The following is a 26,195-nucleotide window of genomic DNA, read 5'->3' on the forward strand; positions in this document are numbered from 1 at the left end:
CAGGAGTAGTGGAGGGGTCATATTGTCTCAATACCTTATTATCCAACACACTCACTGGTTCGATTTCCACTCATTTATTATATATATTTTTTTATATTTTTCCTTTTTTTTCTTCCAAAATTTTCATTGCCTTTTGCAACATTGTCAATGGATGTTGACTATGTCCGTTATTGGAGCTGAATTCTTTTTGTCTGTTTGTGTGCATGTGTGTACATATGTATGTATATATGTTTGTAACAATGTATGTATGTATTCTGCATATTCGTGTCTTTGTGTGTGCATGTTTGTGTGTTTGCATGTATGTGTGTGTGTGTATTTGTGTGTAAGCCTCTGTCTTCTTACATGTGCATGTTTGAGTGTGTCTATGTGTATGGATTTGTGTGACTATTATATATGGATGTGCGTCTCCATTTGTGTCTTTGTTTATATGCGTGAGTATGGAGTGTGTGCGTATAAGGTTCCATCTCCTTTTGTGTGTATGTGTATGTATGCATGTGTATCCATATATATATATATCATCATCATCATTGTTTAATGTCCGTTTTCAATGTTGGCATGGGTTGGATGGTTTGACTGAGGACTAGAGAGCCAACAGCTGCACCAGGCTTCAATCTGATCTGGTAATGTTTCTAAAGCTGGATGCCCTTTCTAACACCAACCACTCCGAAAGTGTAATATGTGTGTGTGTGCATGTATATATTTTATATATATATATTTTTGAAGGTTGTTTGTTAAGGCCAGTCAGAGAGTGACTATTTGTTTTACCCCTATAAAGTGCTTAGCTGTAAGGTAATGATGTCAGATTGAATGCTTGGAGGCGCATAAACTATCTACAATTGAAGGTAAGAATACATCATGATCAGTTAATTTTGTAAACAAAAAATTCCAGAACAAAACTCTTCTGGCAAAACCTTGGGCAGGGTAGAGTTACTCACGTTAGATCAGTTCTAGTTGAGCTCATATTAGGCCAGCAGGAGATGGTTGCAGATAGCTGCATTTCTAAAATTGACAAATTGGGGAATTCCATGTTTTCAACACAAATTTCCTCTAATGAGAGCACTGACTAAACAGCTCTCTCTTTTTTTTTTTTTTGAGTTTAGAAAGGTTCCTCGATCAAATGGGTTTTTTGGGATTCTTGCTGTTTTGGCCAAGCAAAGCTTACATCATTTGTTTTCATTGAGGTTGCTGCTGCTGTTGCTGATATTGTTGCTGTTGTTGCTGCTGGTATTGCTACTATTGTTGCTGTTATTACTAAATGCAATGCTGGTGCTGCAATTGCTACCATCAAGGCCACTGCTGCTGCTACTGCCAGAAGCATTGCTGATGCTGTTGTTGTTGTAATTGCTGCTGCCACCACTGCAGTTGCTGTTGCTGCTGTCACCAGTGCCAGTCACCACCTTAGCCTCATACACTACACCTCTGGTGCTACACTGACACCCCCTCCCACTGAGCACTCATTATTACCCAGGATGAGTATCCTCCCTCTGCACATGGCTTAGGGGTGCTCACTAATATTTTTCAATGCTGGGAACACACATCACCAGCACATGACAAAAGATTAAAGAAATAAAAAAATTTCCCCATCAGTTGCCAAACACAGATAAAATACTCGAAAGATGTCCTGTATGAATACAAAAAGATTGCTATACACTCACTTTTATACTTATACACACAGATAAGCACACACACTGATACACACATGCATGAATGCACACACATACACACACATACACAAACACACATATCCACTGTCATTTCATACATGTGTAATAAACATGTATAAATGCTATGTGCCAGCACAATAAACAAAGAAACCATTAGACATATCTCACACAAATACATATATACACAAATTCAACCAGTTAAGTAGCAAGTTAAAGCAGTAAAAAGGTAATGAAATATTAATATCTATATTTTTATCAATTATTTTTCCTTTATCTTTATTTTATACCATTTGACTGCTAGAAAGTTGAAGCAATAACACTTTTTTGCTTTATGGTATTTGCTCTTTTTATTAATTTCTTTATCAGTTTATTTCTTTATTGTGCAAGTTTAAATAGCTTCAAATTATAATGACTATTTTTTCTTTCAAATTTTAAACTTAAGAATTATTCAAATCTAGAGAGTTAAATAATCTTTTTGATGTAACCCAAACTTATCTAAGGGGGATAACTCCAACTCAGCTACACACATACATACCATCCGCAAAAAAAGACTGTCTTGAAATAAATTTAGAAAATCCTTCTGTTATGGAATACATTCATGAACACCAATTCAAAGAATACTGGTGGAATATTCCCATCAAAACTCCTGTCAAATTTAAATGTAACAGGTTGGATATTGATGTTTGGAACAGAAGGGCAAAGGTATGTACCATCATAGAGGTCAGCTGCCCTGCAGAGATAAATATCACTTCAAAAATCAAAGAAAAAAAGAACATCTATGGACAAATGCTTCGAAATCTCCAGCCTCTATATCCAGACTATGAATTCATATTCATACCATTAATAATTGGAGCACTAGATTTTGTTAGAGAATCTGGATAAACTGAGATTTTCAGAAAGAGAAATCAACTGGCTTATTCGTAGATTATAAGTGCAATCTGTGAGTGGAACAGTAAAAATATGCAAGACTTTTCTCAAGTCCCAAATGTGAATTTGTCTGTGTTAACTACATCCCAAAGATGGAGCCTTGTATCTTTGTTGGAAACCAGCTCCCTCCTCAGTGGAAGATTTATAATGATTAAAAAATAGAAGAGACAACATATATACATATACACACACACACATACATACATACACACACACACAAGCACATACAGGTGCAGGAATAGCTGTGTGGTAAAAAGCTTGCTTCCCAACCACATGGTTCTGTGTGGCACCATGGGCAAGTGTCTTCTACTATAGCTTCAGGCTGACCAAAGCCTTGTGAGTGGATCTAGTAGGCAAAAACTGAAAGAAGCCCATCGCATATATATATATATATATATTATATTAAATTAGAGATAAAACCACTATTAGGCAAATCAAACAGTGAAAAACATAAGCCAATACATAAAATTAATTTAAAATATAAAAGTTAAAAATAAAAAATTATTTATTAATTAATTAATTTTATTATATTATTTATATCTTAAAAATATTGTTTAAATATTTCTGATTATTTTAAAAATATTTCAATTAACCTGAAGATTGACTGTAACCATAACTCGAATTATTAATTGAATTTAAATTATTGTTATTCGAATTAGTACAGCCATGAAACGATCATAGTGTTTTACTCTTTATCTTTTATTAAACTTTTAATACTTTTGATATTATAAAAAAAAATTAAATAAATAAATAAATAGATAAATTAATTAATTAATTAATTAATTAATAAAATAATATAATATATAAATATAAAAATATACATGCATACATATATATATATATTTGTATATATATATAAAATTTATAAGTTTAAATTATTTAAATAATTTTTTATTTTTAACTTTTATATTTTAAATTAATTTTATGTATTGGCTTATGTTTTTCACTGTTTGATTTGCCTAATGGTGGTTTTATCTCTAATTTAATATAATATAATATATTTATACTATAAAATTGGATTTAATCCTAAATCTCATTTTTCCCTGTAAGTTTGGATTTATTCCCTAATATTATTATATATATATATATAAAGTTAATCCAAGCATGAGAGCACAAAAAAAAACAACGCGAGGACGTGGAACAAATATAGTATTATTGGACGCTCAGGAAAGAAGGAGGGTTTAATGTTTCGAGTGGAGCTCTTTGTCGGAAACATAGGAGAAGGAAAGATCCAGAGAAGGGAAGACAGAGGGAAAAAAATCCCCAACGGTACACACACAGTCACAGTGTGTGTGTGTGTGTATTTGTGTGTCTGTGTTTGTCCCCCCACCATTGCTTGACAAACAATGTTGGTGTGTGTTTATGTCCCCGAAACTTGGTAGTTTGGCAAAGAGACTGATAGAATAAGTACCAAACTTACAAAGAATAAGTCCTGGATTCGATTTGTTTGACTAAAGGTGGTGCTCTAGCATGACCGAAACAAGTAAAAGAATAAAATAATACATACATACATGTGTGTGTGTGAAGGCTCATTGGTTAGAGCATTGAACTTACAATCGCGAGGTTGTAAGTGCGAATCCTGAACAGGCTGTGTGTTGTGTTCTTGAGCAACACACTTTATTTCACGTTGCTCCAGTTCACTCAGCTGTAGAAATAAGTTGCAATGTGGGGAGGGGAGGCCAGTATGCATGGGCAACTGCTGATCTTTCATAAACAACCTTGCCTGGACTTGTGCCTGGGAGGGTAACTTTCTAGGTGCAATCCTATGGTCAGTCATGACCGAAAGGAGTCTCAGCATATATATATATATACATACATACATATATACACATACATATATATATACACACACACACACACACAGTGAGCTTCTTTCAGTTTCTTCCAAATCCACTCACAAGGCTTTGGTCAGCCCAAGGCTATAGTAGAAGACACTTGCCCAGGGTGCCACACAGTAGGATGAACCCAGAACCATGTAGTTGGGAAGCAAACATCTTTCCACATGACCACTCCTGCACCTGTGTGTGTGTGTGTCAGAGATTCTCCGGAAGTAATAGACAGTTTCTGCTACTGAGATGACATAATTAGCAGTAGAGAAGGATGTACCAAAAGTGTAATTGCTAAAATAGGAATAAGATGGTAAAAGTTCAGAGAGTATGTGTGCAAACTGCAATGCTACATAGTAGTGAAACATGGGCCCTGAATGCAGAGGACATGGGAGGAATACAGAGGAACAAAGCTGATTTGCTCTGCTGGATGCACAATGTGAATGTGCATGTGACAGAGCACCAGTGTATTGAGAGAGAAGTTAAGCATAAAATGGACTGGTTGCAGTGTGCAAGACATGATGCAGATGGATGAGAACGGTTACTTAAAGGTGTGCCAATAACTTAAGGGAAAGGGAAGTTGTGGAAGAGGAAAATCCAGGAATGCATGAGATGAAGTACTGAAGGCTGATCTCAAAATGCTGAGTGTTGTAAAGGAGATGACAAAAGACCAAGATATGTGGTGCATTGTTGTACTCAAGAACACCTGCTCACCACAACTGAATTAATAACCTAGAACCAAGGTGCCACATAAAAATCAATGGTGCAGATACCATGTAAAAAGCACTGATGTTGGTGTCATATAAAAGATACCCAGTCCACACTCTGTAAAGTGGTTGGCATTAGGAAGGAGATCCAGCTGTAGAAACCAAGCCGAAACAGACTATGGGACCTGGTGTAGCCCCTGACCTTGCCAGCTCCTGTTAAGCCATCCAACCCATACCAATATGAAAAATTGATGTTAAATGATGATGATATATATATATATATACATATCATCATCATCATCGTTTAGCATCCGCTTTCTATGCTAGCATGGGTTGGACGGTTCAACTGGGGTCTGGGAAGCCAGAAGGCTGCACCAGGCCCAGTCTGATCTGGCAATGTTTCTACAGCTGGATGCCCTTCCTAACGCCAACCACTCCGTGAGTGTAGTGGGTGCTTTTTACATGCCAGACGAGGCTGGCAAACGGCCACGATCAGATGGTGTTTTTTACATGCCACCGGCACGGGGGCCAGGCGAGGCTGGCAACGGCCACGATCGGATGGTGCTTTTTACATGCCACTGGCACAAGGCCAGTCAGGGTGGTGCTGGGAACGGCCATGTTCGGATGGTTCTCTTACATACCACCGGCACTGGTATCACAGCTACAATTTCCATTGATGTTGATCAATTTCGATTTCGATTTTGATTTGGATTTGGATTTGGATTTGGATATGTATACTTAAATACCTAGATAAGTTTCAGCAGAATTGGCACAAGCCATGTCTAACTTAATAGCAACACCTGGAAAAGACAATAATGTTTCATGTTGGTACTCGTGTCACATAAAAACCACTGGTGATAGTGCCATGTGAAAAGCATATGGGTCACCGTAGACCATTCAAATAAAAAGTTATTGTTAGCAAGGATATATCCAGATGTAGGTAGTTTATTTGGAATTTCTTGGAGATATTCATTGAGGACCCATTTGAATGTTATGAGATCTTTTTCTTCTCTTGTGTCTCTTGGCATGATGTTAAAGAGAACAGGGCTAGATGCATGTGCATGTTTGTGTGTATATATACATGTAGGTATGTACATGTATGTATATATATATATGTGTGTATATATATATCATCATCATCATCATTTAGCGTCCGTTTTCCATGCTAGCATGGGTTGGACGGTTCTACTGGGGTCTGTGAAGCCAGAAGGCTTCATCAGGCCCAGTCAAATCTGGCAGTGTTTCTACGGCTGGATGCCCTTCCTAACGCCAACCACTCCGTGAGTGTAGTGGGTGCTTTTTACGTGCCACCCGCACTGGTGCCAGACAGAGCTGGCAAACGGCCACGAACGGATGGTGCTTTTTATGTGCCACCGGCACGAGGGCCAGGCGAGGCTGGCAACGGACACGAAACGGGGCGGTGCTGGCAACGGTCGCGAAACGGAAAGTTCTCTTACATGCCACTGGCACTGGTAACACATCTGCAATTTCCATTGATCGATTTCGATTCTGATCCTATGTAATGTGTGTATGTATATGTTGTAGAATTTTATGTAATCTAAAATAAACTTAAATATGTCTCACATAAATAGTAAGTGACCCTCCTATTTTCATATCTTATGCCTAAACATTTTGTCTCTTCATCTGTGTATTTCTCCTCCACTCTATCTGTATGTGTCTGTCTGTCTGGATGTATGTGTGTATGTGTGTACATGTCCATGTGTTATGTATATTCAGTTGGATATATGTGTGTACATTTGTACATCTCTATCTGTATGTGTATATGCATAGGTGTGCATGTTTGTATCTAAGCATGTGTGTGTGTGTGTGTTTATATTTATGTACAATGGTGAGTCTATATTTATATATGGGTCTATATTCATATATTGTATATATGTAGTTATATTTGACTCCATATGTATGTGTGTATATATGTAGTTATATTTGACTCCATATGTATGTGTGTGTTTATATATGTGTGTTTTATTTTTATTGGTCTTATTTATGTAGTTAATTATGTTACATGCATGTATATTTGTATATATTTTTATGTGTACGTATCTTCTGTTAGTGTATGTCTTTGTGTGTATGTGTGTGTGTATATATATATATATATAATATATATATATATATATATATATATATATAATATATATATATATATATATATATATATATATATATATATATATATATATGGGTAATTATATACATGAGCAATTGTATATATGTATGTATACATGAGCATATCCATATATTGTATAAGTATGTATGCATATGTATATATATATGTTTATGTGTATGTATACATACACATATGTATGTTTATATACACGCTTATATATACATACATCTTTGTGTGTGTGTATGTATTTATGTAAATATGCTTGTTTATATAGTTATGTGTGTGTGTGTGTGTGTCTGTCTGTCTGTCTGTCTGTCTGTATGGCTGGGCATATGTGTTGGTGTCAGACTATGACTGGGTGAAGTTGTGAATTATCTTTATGTCTATAAGCTGCATCCATGTGCATGTGGATGCATACAGTTGGGTAGGTGTACAGATTTACTGTTTATACATAAGTGTCTTTATAAGAGCATACGTCTGTTCATCAACATATTTTTTAGCATCCCTCTTTATATGTTTGCAGGTACAAGCATGGCTGTGTGGTTAAAAAGCTTGCTTCCCAATCACATGCTTCCAGGTTTAATCTTACTGCATAGCACCTTGGGCAAGTGTTTTCTACTATAGCCTCGGATCAATCCACTCGGATGAGTGGATTTGTTAGATGGAATCTGCAAGAAGCCTGTCATATATGCATATGTATGTTTTTCTATGTATGTATGTCTGTGTTTGTCCCCACCACCATCACCACCACTTGACAGCCAGTGTTGGTGTATTGCATTCTCGTCACTTAGTGGTTCAACCAAACAAACCGATAAAATAAGTACCAGGCTTAAGAAAGAAGTACAAGGGTCAATTCATTCAGCTAAAAATTCAAGGTGGTGCCCCAGATTGGCTACAGTCTAATGACTGAAACAAGAAAAATAGATAAAAGATAATATGTGTGTGTGTGTGTGTGTGTGTGTGTGTGTGTCTATGTGTCCCTTTATACATATTTGCATTTATGTTTACATGCATTTATATATATGTCTGTATATATGTATGTTTATGTATCATACATATATATATATATAGAGAGAGATATAGGTATGTATATAAATGTGTGTATATATGTATCAGGTCATTAAGAATGAAATGTCCAATTTTGAACTGAAATTTTATTTTACTTTATCTCAACAAAAAGCTATGCAGTTAATCAAAGTATGCACCTAAATTATCAACACAATTTTGCCATTTTATTGGTAGTTTATTTATGCTGGCAGTGAAGAATTCTGGAGAGCAAGAGGTGATGAAATCATGAAAGGCTGTTTTTTCATCTTCAGATTTGAAGTTTTTCCCTTGCAAAAAGTTGTCTAATACCTGGAAAACATGGTAGTCAGTTGGTGCAAGGTCTGGTGAATATGGTGGATGACAGAGTACTTCCAAGTTCAGTTCCTATAATTTGAATAGCTTTCTTTGTGCAACATGTGGTTGAGCTTTGTCTTGCAAGAGAATTGGCCTGTCTCTATTGACCAATCTTGGTTGTTTAATTGCAAGTTCACTCATCATTTCACCCAAATGGTTGATGTATACATCTGCTGTAATTGACTTACCAGGTCTCATAAAGTTGTAGTGAATGATACCAGTGCTGGACCACCAAACAGAGACCATTAGCTTTTTTTGGTGAATATTCTTTATTGGATTGTGTTTTGGCATTGTTTCCATCTGACCACCATGTAGAACACTTGTTATTGTTGAAAGGAATCCATTTTCCATCACACATAACAATATGATACAAAAATGATGACATGTCATTTGATGCTCGTTCAGTTCGTGTGGCACCTACCTGTCCAGCTTCTTTACCTTGATCCAATACAGCTGGAATTGAAACATCAAACCTTGCTGCTAACTCATGTGTAGTTTGAAATGTATTCGCTTCCACTACAGTTTCCAGTTCATCATTATCCACCTTGGACTCAGGTCTACCACAGGGCTGATTTTCAAGAGTAAGGTCACCAGACCAGAACTTCTCAAACTATCAACATACAGTGTGCTCATTTGCCACATCTTCACCAAACACCTCATTGATGTTTCGATTTGTCCAGAATGCATTGGTTCCATGACAGAACTCATATTCATAAACAATATGAATTTTTGATCTATCCATGGGATCATAAAAACTGATTTACAAGGGAAAACTTACAATATAATCAGACACCATGAATTGCATTTTGAAAAGTGATGATGTAACTCTTCAACATTGTAAAACAAAGAATTGTCAGGATCGACTGTCAAATGTGGTGCTTAAGAAAATTGGACATTTCATTCTTAAAGACCTGAGGTATGTGTTTGTATGTGTGTGTGTGTATATATATATATATATATTATATATATATATATATATATATATATGTGTGTATTATGTATATATATATATATATATGTTTATATATATGTATATATGTGTGTATAAGGATATATTTATGTATTTGTTTGTATATATGTATACACGTATAAAAAGAACACAAGTGGGGTTTAAAATTTATGACAGCTATTTTAGTAGAATTTTATTAATGTATTCGTAGATTACATCATAACATATAATCCACCATCTTCAAGTAAAATCTTAAACAGGTATAAACAGATGAGATAAAATCTTGATAATGATGAATCTAAGCAACATATCAAACAAGTGGTATTTTTAAAAAATAACATTTGAATTTATAGAGAAATTAGGAATGTCTATAACAGGCACGTAAGGAAAAAGACAGGAAATAACTCTATTAAATGAATCATTAAATACATGTGCGCCATCATCCATAAGGACACATTTCTCTCCTATGACATCACAATTTTCTCTCACACATTGTCTTGTAATCCAAAACAACTTCAAATCTTTGGTCCTCACGTTACTTCTCCTTTGGCTAGATATACCTGTCTCCTAGCTTCCCATCTGGCTATCTGATACAGTTCCCTGCTACCCTCACTCTTCTAGGCCTGTTTCTTTGCTCTAATGGCACTGTCTACAGCATCATTCCACCATCACATCACCCTAGGTGTGGATGGGACTTAGCACCAGCCACAGATTTGGTCTGTGTCACTCAGCAAGCTGTCCCACAGGAATTCCCAGTAGCCCTCTATGTCACAAGTCTGTAGCTCCTCCTCCCTAATATATATAATTTAGTTGATGTTCTCATGTCCATGTCCCTTTTGTGCTACTTCTGATACATTCATCATCTTTATCTGATGGTTTAGAGACCATCACATAAATATGATCAATGGATATACACAACTTCAATCCAATTAATCACGAGTATAGATCAATGCAGGTGTGATTAAGTTCACTCCTCAGTCATATGATTCCAGATTCAATCATACTGTATAGCACACTGGGCATGTGTCTTCCACTGAACTCTGAAGTAGCTTAGGAATTGAATTTGTGTGGAAGCCCATTGTATGTGTTTTGAGGATGGGTCAACAAAAATGATGTCCACCAAATTGCAATGGCCTCCTTCTCAACTTTACCATCGGAAATAGAGTAATCAAACGACTGGCTCATTAGAAACCTATAATATACATATCACAAATTAAATAGTGTTTAAAAAATGTCATTTTTTTTTTCACAGTCTGTTGATCATGTTGTTCTTCAAGCACCAGGCCTTAATTTTTAATTTTTTTTATGATTAAGAATGGATTTCTGGTGTAACAGTTTTACCAACTCAGAAGCATCCTTAACTCTTTTGATAACCAATTATTCTGAGATTCTCCCTGTCCCTTTGATGTAACACTTTTTGTTTTAAAGTGTTCATATTCAAATTAAAATCTTCCTTCATAATTTTATTTCAGAACATGTTCTTAGAACATCAGCTTTAAAAAGAAATAAATGTGGAAGTCATTTTACTGAATGCAACTAAATTCTTAGTAATTTTATAAGAAATAGAGTAATGAAAGATTTAATACCTCATCTAAAATAATTTGTATTGATATTTTGTTACATTAATTTCAGTGAATATCTTTGTTTCCATACATCAACGTACTCTGTGCCATTTTAACAGTTTCACTGTTCCATACTGAATTTCCTTCGTTTCTTTTACATTTTCATTTTTGCTGATTAGTTATTAATGTTTGCATCAATATATCATAATAATGCCTATTTTCCAGCTAAATGGTTTGAGGCAAGTGTAAGTTATGAGCATTACTCAATAATAAAATACAGTGTCTATTTAAATCACCTGAACTACTTTGATAAAAATGTTATATGTGTAGATTGTAGTTGTATAGCCTCAAGTCAACCTTGATCAAACAGACCTATAATAAAACTCATGTTCCAATAGTGACACTCTTGCCATTTTGTATATCCAACAGTACGTTATGTAATGTCCATCTTTCCTATTTTTAAAGACTGCAGGGTGAAATTTGGGACAGATTTAACTCATATTTCCTACAAGTTAGTTGACCATTAGAGTTCCTTAGTTAATTTGTATGTTTATCTTACATTTGTAGAAATGTATGAGGCAAAGTATTACTCAGATTATTTTTAAACTTCAAATAAATTCTTACAAAACAGCAGTAAAATATTGCTTACTTCATTGTGTTTCACTTGAAGCTGGTTTTGTGTATATTGCACACCCACACACATACATTCATACATATACATACACACACATTCATTGTTGTTAGAATCCTTGTATTCAAATAAGATATTAGTTTTAATGGATGTTCAGATCCAATACAAAGACTGATCAAGATGAGTAAGGACTTATTGAAGCTTTATGCTGGAGTAGATTACTATCATTGAGCCAACATGGTTGCTTAATGTACTAGAAATAGTAGTCAAATCTCCCTCAAATTACACTTTACTCTCTTAAATAAGGAAAGGACACATTGGATAATGTAATTCTATATAATGGCTGGTCATGGTTGAAGTGTCTTTGATCATAGGTTTGCTCAGTTAGGACTGAAATTGGGTTAAACAGTACTACAAGCTAATAAAACTACCAGCTTGAGTGAAAAGTATTTGGGGTTTTTTTTTCAGTTTTCACTGATAACTTTTGGCAAGTGGTATCTTCCTGTTATATCATTAATTTGATGCAATTTGTTGTCCAGTTAGTGCATTTCCAAATCATTTATTCTTTACTTTCATATATATGTTGATTCTTTATTTTATAGCTTTGATAATGAGTGGTGAAAAAATTGCAATTAGGGCCATTTTACACTACCTATGGAAAAAAGGACTTTGTGCAAGGGCAGCCGGAAAAGAAATTAATGACATGGAATGCACAAAATTGGTTTAGACATTTCAAGGAAGGTGACACCAGCCTCAAAGACAAGCTAAACTCAGGGAGGGAGGCCTTCTGTTGTGGAAGATGAAGCCTGCTTGAAATGGTTGAACAACAACCAAGCTCAAGTGCTCATACATTGTCAGCAAGACATGGTCTTTCACAAAGCACCATCAATCCTCACCTCCATAAGCTCAGCCTTGTGAACAGATGCTGTCAAGAAACTTCACATGAAGTGATGAATGGCCAGATTCAGTGACATGTGGACATTTGCAAACAACTGCTGAAAATCCCTGAGATGCCTATTTTCGGCATTGAATTGTAACTGGAAATGAAAAAGGAATCTATTTTCATAAGAGACATCAGTGGCTTCGTTCCAGCCAGGCTTCAAAACAGATTGTTGTGTTGTCTGTTTGGTGGAATTTTGAGGGGATATTGCCCTTTGAGCTTATCCCAGATGGTCATACTGTGAACACTAATCTTTATGCTCAACAACTGCAGTGAGTGTATGATCCTTTGAAAGCCTGCTACTCAGGATTGGTCAAAGACATGACAGCACCAGCACATAATGCCAATGTGACTAAGCTCAAAGTTGAGGAACTTGAGGAGCTGGAAGTACTGCCACACCCTACCTACAGTCTAGATTGTGCACCATCAAATTACTACCTTTTCTGAACCATGGTTCCTTTCCTGCACAGACAGAGGTTCAACAATGGTTGAAAATGGGTGCGGGGAGTGTTTTGTTTCTAAATCAGCCAAATGGTATTATTGTGGAGTTGAGCATCTGGCACAAATATGGCGACAGACAGTGGAATACAAAGGGACATATTTTGATGAATAAATGCTTTTCCTGTGTAATTTGTTTGGACTGTTAATTAAAGCATGAACTAAAAAAAAATTCCAACTCTAATTCTTACAGTGATGACTTATACATGGTACTTATTTACATTTAAGAGGTATGGGTGATTGACAGTTATGGATATAAGGCAATGCCAGTGCCAATTTATGAAATCAAGATTCAATAGTGCACACTAACAAGGTATTATGGAAGAATAGCTATAAATCAAGCTTTATTGTAAAGGGATTGCATTTTCATCGAATGAATTTAATAATATTATACTCATTAGGTATTTTTATGGCATAACAAGTATGATTTGATAAAAATATCAATATTATTCTTTTACTGCCAATCACCAGCCAATTAGATTCACTTCTGCCATATTTCTAACAATAACTTCTATTAATTCCCTCCAGGTTTTCTGTTACTTTTTACCCCTTTTACCAACTTGTTTTAGTAATTTGACTGTGACCATGCTGGGGCACTGCCTTGAAATGTTTTAGTTGAACAAATCGACCCCAGAACTTATTTTGCTGAGCCTGGTTTCTATCAGTTTCTTTTGCTGAGCTGCTAAGTTACAGGGACATAAACACACCAACACTGGTGGAGGACAAAGATACACACACATATAAATAAATAAAAATATATATACACACACACAAAGACACTCACAAGGCTTTGGCTAGCCCAAGGCTATAGTAGAAGACCAAGGTGCCATACAGTGGGACTGAACCCAGAATCATATGGTCGAGAAGTAATCTTCTTATTACACAACTACATATGCACCATGCTTGTTAACTGCATTTAGAGACCCATGAGATTTTAACTCAGAGTATGTAGTTTTCAATGAAAAATAACAGCTATCTTATCCAACCAAGCTAATAGGACAGCCTCTAGATGGCCAGATGTGATCATAGAAATAGGAACCGTCAAATAGTATTTCACTATCTGAAACAAAGAAAGTAATTGAATAATGTAATAATCCTACATTCCCCTTAAAATACAGAATGATCATGGTTGGAAGGCCTTTTATCATAGTCTTGTTCAATCTAGATGAACTAAGAACAGCAACAAAAATGAGTTATATTGAAATTGTATCATATTAAATGTATGTAAACCATCATACTAAATGTATATCTGTGTATCATACAAAATGTATATACACTATTGAAAGGCATAATGCTGTAGTTACATTAATATTTCCATAGTTATTACATATTCTTCTCCTTCCTGAAAACCAGTAATATCGATTATTTTACTAATTCTTCATTAAAACAATATTGATCAGCTTTCTCAAAGTCTGTAGTGTGTGGGTGGATGCACTTGCGCATTACAGTTCATTACTTTAAATGAGTTATTGGGATAACAAAATCATTTTCATGTAGCATCAAGAGCAGATCAGCACAGAGGCACTCATACCTCTTCAGGTTATTGACTTCGACATGAGTTATAGATGGAGTGGAATTTCTCAACCAAAGCTGAATATATTTGCAATTCCTTACACTTTTCAACAGTATTCTTGTTCTCCCTCTCTCTCTCTCTCTCTTTCTCTCTCTCCCTCTCTCTTTTTCTTGCTCTCTTTTTCTCATCATACATTTGAATTGTGCAAGGAAATAGAAAAATATTTGATATTGATTAATATGATTAAATTCCTTTCACTGGAGTCAATGTAGTCAACTTAATCCCTTTCCTGAAACTACTGGCCTTGTGCCAAATCAATATGATTAAGTTCCTTTGAAATGTTAGAATTATAGGTGCAAAGATTAGAGAATTGCAATGTTCATAGTTTTTCTTTTCAGACATTTTCAGTTTTTATTGCTTATTTGTTTGTTCTGTTTAACATCTGTTTTTCCATGTTAACATGGAAATCCTACCTCCCTTAGGAATAAAATTGAGGCAGGATTTTGACAGCAGGATGTTCTTCTTCACACCAACTCTTATCTGTTTTTCAAGGGAGGGACTTTTTATTTCAGAGGAATTTGAAGGTACAAAGCTAGTAGATTATTATTTGTTGACAGTAAATATTAACAAATGTCACCTGTTGCTATCCTGTTTTTCAAGGGAGGGACTTTTTATTCCAGAGGAATTTGAAGGTACAAAGCTAGTAGATTATTATTTGTTGACAGTAAATATTAACAAATGTCATCCAACTACAAACTATGATATCACTGTCAGCAGCTGAACAGCAAATGATGAATTCAACTATTAGTAGCTGTAATTCTGTGCAGTTTTGTAAATATTCATACACATGCATACACATGTAAATGTATGAACGAACACACACACACACACACACACATGTGATGAGCTCCTTTCAGTTTATGCCAACCAAATTCCCTCAACATAGAGTTAAAGTAGAAGAGACACATGCCCATGATGCTACACAGTAGGATTGAACACACACTACAGACTTTTCCCTTTTTTTACATAAACGTGTATGGCAGGCATGTAGAATCAACTGAACCAATCTCAGATCAGGACATACTTATTTTATGGTCTCCAAATGGATTAATGTAATGTCAACCTCATCAGGATTTGAACTCAAAACATAGAGGGAGGAATTTAAAATTGAATACAATCAGTTTGTTACACAAGTTTCAGTACCACTTTCCATCAGCATTTAAAAATAATAATAATAATGAAAATGAAAATAATATTAATATTATGGTAATATTATTGACAAGTAATGTTTGTTGCCACTTCAACATGGCTGTTCCATACTATTTTTTAATCCCCAGGAGAACACCTTCTCCATCTGGAACAATTGTTATAAGAGAAAGTAAATTCTCTTCTTTGTTTATTTTAAAGATTTAGAGACTATCTTAATGTCCTAAGTAGCTTGTAATTTTTTCAACCCTTAAATGTCACTAAATTATATTAAAGATATTCTCTCAAACGAATTAGCATTGTTAGCATTATTAAAATTATATCTGAATGAATTATATATAGATATTAAGCATTGTGGAATCAATGTAAAAAGAGATATGGCAACCATGGAAAAATATCTTTAAATTTTCCAAATCAGCTACTAAAACCAGCTTAGGTAAGAACTGGTTGTGGTAAACAACATGATTATTTTGTTATATATTTTACACCTTGCATGGTTGTTTCTTGCATGTAATTTCTACTTTTGATCTACTTTTGATTTGAAATTCATTACTTTGGTATTGCATTTTCTAATTTTTTTAAAACTTCCTACTTGTAATTTCCTGAGACCATGAATTGGTACATATATATATATATATATATATATATATATATATAATATATATATATATATATATATATATATATATATAACATTTATGCAGATATTTATTTTGAAGAAAAATACATATATGATATTCAATGATATATCATTTTAAGAAACAAACATATTCTGCATGCTTACACAGATTGTTAATTTAAAATGTTTCTTTATTTTTAAATTTTATCCAAGCTAATTGTGTTGTAATAAAATGCTTTTAATATTCTAAATAAGTCTGGAAAACTATAGGTAAATTGAGCAACAATGAGGAATGCTTTCTTTTAACTTTGACAGATTTTTATTCTTTAAGATTTGCTTTCGAACAAGGTCAGAATTTTTTTTTAATAACTGATTTATTTATATTTATTTACTAAATTGAAGATCAGTTTTTAAGTGGTGGAAGCACTGTGATTTGCATAATCTCCTAGTATTGCAGTACTTCAGTCTGAACAATCTTTCATCAAATTATTTGCTTAATGAACTGTTATAAAATTGGAAATTGGGATGTGTATACCTTTTCTAAGTTGCTCCAATAGGAAAATGAAGCTATGTTTTGGGGTCAGTTGATCCAAATCCCATAAATGCTTCATTTTAGTATTTGATATTTCAATAACTTACTGAAATGACTCAGTAATGATTTTTAAGATGTATTAACATGATATATTTTTGCTATATTAATATACTCTAATTAATAAGATATTTTAATGACTCAAATATGAAGAAGTTTTAAGATCTGTTTGGAGTAACACAATTAATCTAATTAACTGACATTGAACTAATGGGTACAAATCCTATTATAAAAAGTTATATAACTTTTTATTATAGGTTTTGTAACCATTTACAGAATTTTAATCAGATTTTTGATTATTGGGGTGAATTGGCTAAATGATTACAATATCAGACTATTTTCTAATGTCACAGGGCAGATGGTTTGTGTCTCTAGTAAGACATTTAAGTCCATTTAGTATTTAGAATAGAATAGTACCCTCTCCAGGTGAAGAAGTGTTCCTCATTTAATTAAGAAGAAAGAAATTCATGTTTGGTAGTGGTACCTTCTGAAAAAAATACATTTTACTTTATATTAGTCTGGAGATACTTAAATATTTTTACTAACCGCAAAACAACTTTTATTGATAATAGATTCCAGACTTGTCTTTTTTATTCTCAGCATTAGTAATTGTTTGAATTTGGAAATTAATTCAAGCTTAAATTGTTGTGATGAAGCATCATTGCTCTAATTCTACAATAATGAATCAAATATTTTTCTCTTAATTGCTAATTTTTAATAACAGTTATATTGATGTAAAAAATACAAAAAATGCAAATTTATTTCGTTAAATGGTTTCACAAGTTAAGATTCTTAATATTTTGCAAAAATTTGTGCATTTTTTTTTTTTTTTATGATTCCAGGTTAGCCTCAGTCCAACAACACAACAGATGCTTGAGTCCAACACCTCTGAGTCAGAAGGCCCCAATAACAGCTTCGAGTCCATCGCTATTGCCTCAAACCCCGATGAAGGTAGTCAACAATGATAAGCCAGGATCTATACAAATAATTCTAAATTATCCAAAAGTTAGTTCTGGCCAACAACAACATGAGAATGAACAGAAACTATCCCACAGTACATCTCATAACAGTGCTGATACTTCTAGCGGTAGTAGTGGCAATAATGTGTACAGTTTGACTCACAATGATGATCAGGTGAGTTACATTATATGATATATATTTAGTTTATCCCACTTATACACATTCTAGAATGTCCATAAATATCATATCTGCCACTTAAACATGGCATAAAATAGCAATGCAGTTTATCTTCTTGTAATGTTTAGCACACTGCTTCAATACTCAATGTATACCATTGATATAAGGACATGTGTCACTAAAATGTGCACTATTTCTGTATATTCCTAATTATCTACAGCCCCAGCCCATTCAAAGTATCTTGGATTGCAGAACGACCTGCTGTGCTTGAGGAGACCTATTGAGTCAAGTACATGAACATTGAAATAAATATCAAATGGAAATAGTAGTTGTGATACCTGTGCCGGTGGCATGTAAAAAGCACCATCCGAACGTGGCCAATGCCAGCGCCGCCTTGACTGGCTTCTGTGCCAGTGGCACGTAAAAAGCACCAACCGATCATGGCCGCTGCCAGCCTCCCCTGGCACCTGTGCCAGTGGCATGTAAAAAGCACCCACTACACTCACGGAGTGGTTAGCATTGGGAAGGGCATCCAGCTGTAGAAACACTGCCAGATCAGACTGGAGCCTGATGCAGCCTCCTGGCTTCCCAGACCCCGGTCGAACCGTCGAACCCGTGCTAGCACGGAAAACGGACGTTAAACGATGATGATGATGATGATGTAGATATAACTTCATCCAAGCATGACTTCTGTTTTATAAGATGCTCAGGTTCACTCTATTATACTATTTAGCACTCTCTGTTAGGTTGTCCTGCTCCAAACACCATCTATAGTTGTCCATGTTTGGAAATCCTTCTCTAACATACTCTATAATTATCCACTTTATAATAAGCATTTTTACAAAATGCATTTGCATAAGTTAATCTCATTTCAGTTGGCTAGTAAATAACATAAAAAGTTAAATATATGAGATAGCTTAGATATGTTATAAGTTCACCAATATTTGACTTGTGATAACGCTAAATCATTTCAAAATGGGTAGCAGGGTTGTTACTCTTCAACTTGCCAAAATTATTTGGATAACCCCAATATCATTATTTTACAGAAAAACTAAATGTTTTAGGCATGTTTTATGTTATCATAAAACACAGAATTGTTTAGGAATTGTTTCACAGCTTTTGATAAATAAGATCTTTTTTTATTAATCAATATGAAGAGGAGAGCAACATCCATTGTGATTTATATATATTCAATTTGCTGAGTGCTTGATAGCTAGTTCCATGCTATCATTCTTCCTAAGTACAACTGACAGAAAATACTCAACAACATGACCTGACTAATGAGAGAACCACCAAATGTTCTAATAGTGATATTAATAACATCCAAATTCCCCTCAAATCACACCTTACCATCTTAAAAAACAAATGAAGGGCACTTGGATAATGAAGGACACATTGGATATATCATCTGAAAATAAGATAGGCGTAGGAGTGGCTGTGTGGTAAGTAGCTTGCTTATGAACTACATGGTTGCGGGTTCAATCTCACTGCGTGGTACCTTGGGCAAGAGTCTTCTACAATAGCCTCGGGCCGACCAAAGCCTTGTGAGTGGATTCGGTAGACAGAAACTGAAAGAAGCCCGTTGTATGTATATATATATATGTGTGTATGTATATGTATGTGTGTGTGTGTATTTGTGTGTCTGTGTTTGTCCCCCCCAACATCACTTGACAACCAATGCTGGTGTGTTTACGTCCCCGTAACTTAGCGGTTCAGCAAAAAGAGGCCGATAGAATAAGTACTAGGCTTACAAAAAAGAATAAGTCCTGGGGTCGATGTGCTTGACTAAAGGTGGTGCTTCAGCATGGCCGCAGTCAAATGACTGAAACAATTAAAAGAGTAAAAGAGAGTAATGACTGAAATGCTTTAATCATATATGTTTATTCAGAGCTGACCTATGACTAAAGAATAACATGACATGACCATGAAGCAAGAGTGACATAACATAATGTTGCAAAACTGAGATTGAAGAATTTATTATTTGAGCTCAGATTCCATCTTTTATTTTTTTTATATCTAGATTTTTGAAGATATTTATTTATGATACATATATGACAGACTTGATTTCTATTTCCTTTATTTCCATAATAGTGATCCTTTACTAAGGTTGAATAAATTATAGGTCACTGGAATGAGATTGCATGATATTCAATGCTTTTCTCAAGAGCATTTGCAGCATAGATCAATTTTGTAAACTTGAAATTCATTAATTATTGAAATATCACTTTTTAATTTCTTTTCAAGATTACTTCTAGATCTGGGGAATGTACATATTTACCAAGCACTACACCAAAACAAAATGTAGGCAGTGAAACACAAGAAAACCAAATGACTCCTTCCAAAATTGGGAACAATTTTCGTTCTTCGTCACAGACATCCTCCAACCAACTCCAAATCAATTCTGTTAAATCTGATTTCACTGACTGTGTATCTGTTAATCCAACTACAGAGGTGTCTTGTATGAAACCAGTGTCAGCTCCAGAGAAAACTAGCAGGATGGCATTAATATCTGAGTCTACTTCCCCAAACAAAGAATTGTTTTCAGGAAAATCAACAGAAAATTCAAAGGAATCTTCAGCAAATTTAATCAACAAAATACATTCAGCTCGTGCTGATTTCTTTAGTTCAATGCTAACTTCTGAAAACTCAGCAACTCTGAATAAAAATAATTCTTATAGTCCTACAACAAAAATGGATTACACAGTCCATTTCTCGTCTCCAAAACCAACATTCACCATTGCTAATTGCATTCAGTCCACTGCCAAAAATAGCCCCAAACCAATCATGTCAACAGCAACAGCAGTTGCTGAGTTGTGGCCTAAAGATCCTCCACCAATTTCAAAGAAACCTTCCCACTTGTGGAAAGTAAGACCTTCATCACATAATTATGATGGCACCAATGTTGCAGTTTGTTCTGGCTCATCTTCACATTCAGTTCTTAGTTTACCATATTTCAGTAATAGCTCCAAATCTTTACCAACATTACCCTCCAATAATAAAAGTGACTGTGAAACGAAAATTGCGAAGAGAAGCCCACCACCACCACCCCCTCGTAAAAACAGCAAAAATTCATATGAAGTAAAACCAGCTCCTACTAGTAGCACCCCTCAAATAGTTCACTACACTCTTACCCAGCATTGTAATCCTTCAATGAGCTCTTCCTTTTCTATAAATACACCTCTTCAACATGACAACAAACATCCCAAAAATAATACTAGAGACAATTCTCCATCAAAAGAAAGTGCTTGTAGCTCAGGAAGCTCAGCTTCCAGTGACTCACAGCACAGTGTTGTCAGAGTGCCTGTACTCACACAACAGAATGGTAATGGTTTCAATAAAAAAAATAAACCCAGCCCTCCCCAACGAAAAAGTAGTCAGTTGAGTCACTTGCCAGCCTCAACACATTCACCATCATTAAGCAAACCTGCTTGTTGGGAACAACCTGTATTCAATGGAGTCAAAGGTTTATCAATGAATACTAAGAGAGATTTACAAGAAACTGCAATAGACTAAGAATCCATTACAGTAAATGGTCAGGACTAGCTTACCATAACAGTACTGCAAACTTATCTGCAAAAAGAAATAACAAAAGTATAAATTGTTAAAAACAGAAAACTGTGATGTTTTTGGAATTTTCGGTTTTTTCTTTCTTTTTTTTTCTTTTTTTTTTATTATTTTTCATAATGATATATTAACATTTTTTAAAGTATAACATTTTATAACCTAATGAATGTTGTGAAAAGATATTTCCTTCTACACCTCCTAATGTTGATTATTTTCCTGTTTTATAAGTATATTAAGGGTATCATTATACTTGGAAATTTAATGAAGGTTTTTCTATTTTTTATTAGATCTGTACATATGAGTATAAAACTCTTTCCTCATTTATTGAATTCAAAATTGTTTCCATCTTGAAATTTTTTTCAACTGTTTTTTTTTCCAATTATATCTCATGTCTAATGTTGCACTCCCTCCCACCAAATGAAGGTTTTCAATTCCAATATCCTGTTCAACATCTAATGCTAATTCCTTCCTTCACAGATTTCCTTGACTTATTCAATATCTTTCAAATTCCAACTTATTATATAAATAACTTTTCAACATAATTCCACAAAAATAAAGTGATTTATTTATTGTAATACAGAACCAAAATAAAATGATAAAATTATATCTTAATCTTTAATTTTAATCTAATGTTAAATACTTAATTGCTAAAGTGAATGAAAGTTTTACAGTCAATTCTGAAATAACAATGAAGAGTTTCTTTTATTATGTACAAGCAACATTATTATTAGTATTTAAGAATATATGTTAAAAAATTTGTTCAACTGCTGGATTAATTAGCTTGAATTAATTTATCAGTAAATTTGTGGGTATGATTATCAAAAGTTATTAATATTAAAATGAGTGCATTTGTTTGTGTATGTGTGTGTGTGCAAGATAGATAGAGTACAGATAAAAAATTATTTGATAAAACTCAGTGGTCATGCCAGATAACATTTAAAGAACATCTATATTTCCATCTGTATTTATTCTATTACTGATTACTACCAAAGCACATAAATAATAATTCAGCAGTGATAGGGATTCTGTTGACAGTATATAAATATATCATATACATTAAAAATTAATTCAATATTCAAAACTAAATTTTATTCATTTTTTAATAAAAATTAATTTTATATATTTTTTAAATAATTATAAATTTTTATTCTAATTTTTGGTAGAAAGGCAGTAATTTTGAGGGAAGGGGAAAGTCAATTACATTATCACCAGTGTTCAACTGGTATTTATTTTATCAATTCCAAAAGGACGAAAGGCAAACCAGCTTCAGCAGCATTTGAACACAGAACTTGAAGCTGGATGAAACGCTACGAACAACTCTGCCTGTTCACCACCTTATTAATTAAAATGCTGGTGAATTAGAAAACATAAGTTATACATAGTTGTTTTTCAGTTTTATTTTATTTTAAAATTTATTCTATAAAAACATGCAAGATATCATTCTTGACTATCTAATCCAGGCAAGTTACTTGTAAAAACTATTTGGGGGAGATCCTAAATTCCTCATTCTACTTACTTCTGAAGGAACTTAAGAAAAAACTTAAATTAGGTTTAAACATACTAAAAGACAGTCTAAAAATGCAATCCCTAAATTATTTGCAAGATCTCAGGGTTGAAATTGAAAGGGTGCTACCATACAATAATGTTTTAATTACTCTTTTTTGATCTTCAGTCTGTTGAAGGTCAATGATACTGGGTTTCAAAAGCACCTACTGTATCCACTGAAAAAGATTTACAACATTCTTAGTCTTAATATAAAAAAAAAAAAAAGAATAGTAGTGAGAGATGAAATACTTTGCAGTGCATAGTTTCATCCTACAACATTCTAATTTCATATTTCACTATGATCAACTTTGCCTATTACTCTTCTGGGATTGATAAAACCAGAACCAATATAACAACTCATAAAAAAAATGGTTTAGAGCTAAAGTAAGAAACTAAATATATATTAAAGTAATACAGTAGAATCTAAGGAAATTATAGATGGTCTGTGATGACATATACAAAAATTATTTTGCCTGATAGAAAAAGAGAAGTCTAACATTTCGTACAAAGCCATTCATCAGGGAGGGAAACATTTGACTTCTCTTCCACACAACAAAATAATGTATTCCACTTTTCAACCTAGCAAGTCTTCGACACCAGGTTGAAGTAAAACTAGCTTTTTGATGAGCAGTTTTCAACAGGATTTCAATTACTACTTGCTACTTCAGTTTATTTACATTTCCCTCCCACTTTTTAAATATGAAGGTTTATTTTAATCAATAATAAAAATCTGGCAACCACCATAAAAATAAAAATGAACCCCTTGAGAGCGGACACTAAGTCTTCATTCACAGATATGATATCACAAATACCTTTGTGATATATCTCATTTTTCCTTCACACTATATTAGACACTGTGTATCTGTTGGAAAATATCATCTTCTGCCATAGTTATAAAGCCTAAAGTGCAGTGAAATTGGGAAGGTGTCAATGAAATATATTTTTGTTATTTATTCATAATAATATTGATATTTGATTATAATAACAATAACAAAATATTCTAACTGTATTTTAATATTTTAAACAAAATTCTGCAAGGAAATTGAAAGGCAAAAGAGTGAACTTTAAACTATCAGAAACATATTTTTTATGAACTTGACATACAATAGAGTGTTGCACGGTATACACAGAACTGAGTATAATATTGTTGAGGGTTGTTAAACAGCTAAAAGTCAATAAAAATGTGTTGAAACACCTACACTTCAACAGAATTTAAGTTGTATGATACTCAGGATTGAAATTGAAAGAGTGTTACCATACAATAATGTTTTAATTACTCTTTCTTGACATTGAAGTTTTACTTCAATGACACTGGGTTTCAAAAGCATCTGCTGTATCTACTGAAAAAGATTTACAACAAACAAATTTAGACTAACAATCTTAAACAAAATATTTCAAAAAAGAACAGAATAACATACCAACAGAAACAGTAGTGAGAGATGAACTACTTTGCAATGCTTAGTTTTGTCTTTCTACATTTTAATTTCATATTCCACTATGATCAACTTTGCCTATTGCCATTCTGTTATTGATAAAACCAGAACTGATATAACAACTAGGTATACTTTCTCTCATAAAAAATGGTTTAGAGCTAAAGTAACACATAGAATCAATAATCAAAACTGAAAATAGGCCAAAACTTTAAAATTGAGATAGTAAAAAAACTTAAATTGCTATAAAGGAGCTTGCTGAACATGCATATATATATATATATATATTGTAGTAAATGCCTGTTGAAATAGAAGTGTCATAAAAGAAACAACACCTTTTCTAATGTTTGTTTTTTTATTTATTGTGTAAGAAATAAGCATACTTTAAAAGACAAACTAAGAATGATGCCAATGTAGTTTATTATCTACAAAACAGTGGAATATTAGGAAATGGTCAGTGACTCGCAAATAGAAAATGTTTCCAAAATAGAACGATACTCTTCTTTATGTGGGAGGAAAGAAGTTTGACAGATTTTTCTCTTTTATCACAACAAACTGACATATTTCATTTTATTCACAAAATGTGAATATTTAGTTAGTATGGGTTACTAATTTTTAGCTAATTAAACTATAGTGAAGGAAATTAAAACTCACACCAAGCCAAGTTCATAAGTTGCTTCTAACTTTCTGTTAAAACTAATTTCCTCCATTTGCATTATTAATCTATTTTGGTCTTTAATACATTTTCCCTGTAAAACCCCTCTTTCTCCTCATCAATGTATCCCAGTAACAAATCAATGAGCATTCAAATGCTAACAAATAGTTTCATGTTATCAAGGAAACAAATTCATAGCTGGATGTTATCTTTCAATTTTCTTTCATTCAGAAGTACACAAGAATTCTATTTCATGACTACTTATTATTATTATTATTATTATTATATTATTATTATTATTATTATTATTATTATCATCATCATTATTATTATTATCATTATCATTATTATTATTATTATTATTCTTATTATTAATATTATTATTATAATTCGAGTGAGGTCGTTGCCAGTATCACTTGACTGGCCCCCGTGCTGGTGGCACGTAAAAGCACCCACTACACTCTCGGAGTGGTTGGCGTTAGGAAGGGCATCCAGCTGTAGAAACTCTGCCAGATCAAGACTGGAGCTTGGTGCAGCCATCTGGTTCGCCAGCCCACAGTCAAACCATTCAACCCATGCTAGCATGGAAAGTGGACGTTAAACGTCGATTATTATTATTAATAATAATAATAATAATAATAATAATAATAATAATAATAATAAAGTGCCAGGAGATCAACATAGAATCATGAAAGAAAGAGAAAAGG

At 33.7% G+C, this 26,195-nt stretch overlaps 1 protein-coding gene across 13 annotated transcripts in view; it reads left to right on the forward strand.

Moving 5' to 3' along the window:
• LOC115216158 (sickle tail protein-like) overlaps positions 1-23,004 on the forward strand; it is a 460,762-nt gene extending 437,758 nt beyond the window's left edge. For 6 of the 13 annotated variants that reach the window (XM_036506380.1, XM_036506379.1, XM_036506381.1 and 3 more), the window contains 2 exons: positions 18,000-18,291; positions 20,539-23,002. In XM_036506380.1, the coding sequence (XP_036362273.1) occupies positions 18,000-18,291; positions 20,539-21,807 (1,561 nt within the window). In that variant the 3' untranslated portion in view covers positions 21,808-23,002. Of the gene's footprint in view, positions 1-17,999; positions 18,292-20,538 lie in introns of those variants that run through there. The other 7 variants (XM_036506375.1, XM_036506376.1, XM_036506377.1 and 4 more) reach the window with 4 other exon arrangements.
• Positions 23,005-26,195: the final 3,191 nt, after the last annotated feature.

This window comes from Octopus sinensis, linkage group LG10 (assembly GCF_006345805.1).
Source record: "Octopus sinensis linkage group LG10, ASM634580v1, whole genome shotgun sequence".
Taxonomy (NCBI): domain Eukaryota; kingdom Metazoa; phylum Mollusca; class Cephalopoda; order Octopoda; family Octopodidae; genus Octopus; species Octopus sinensis.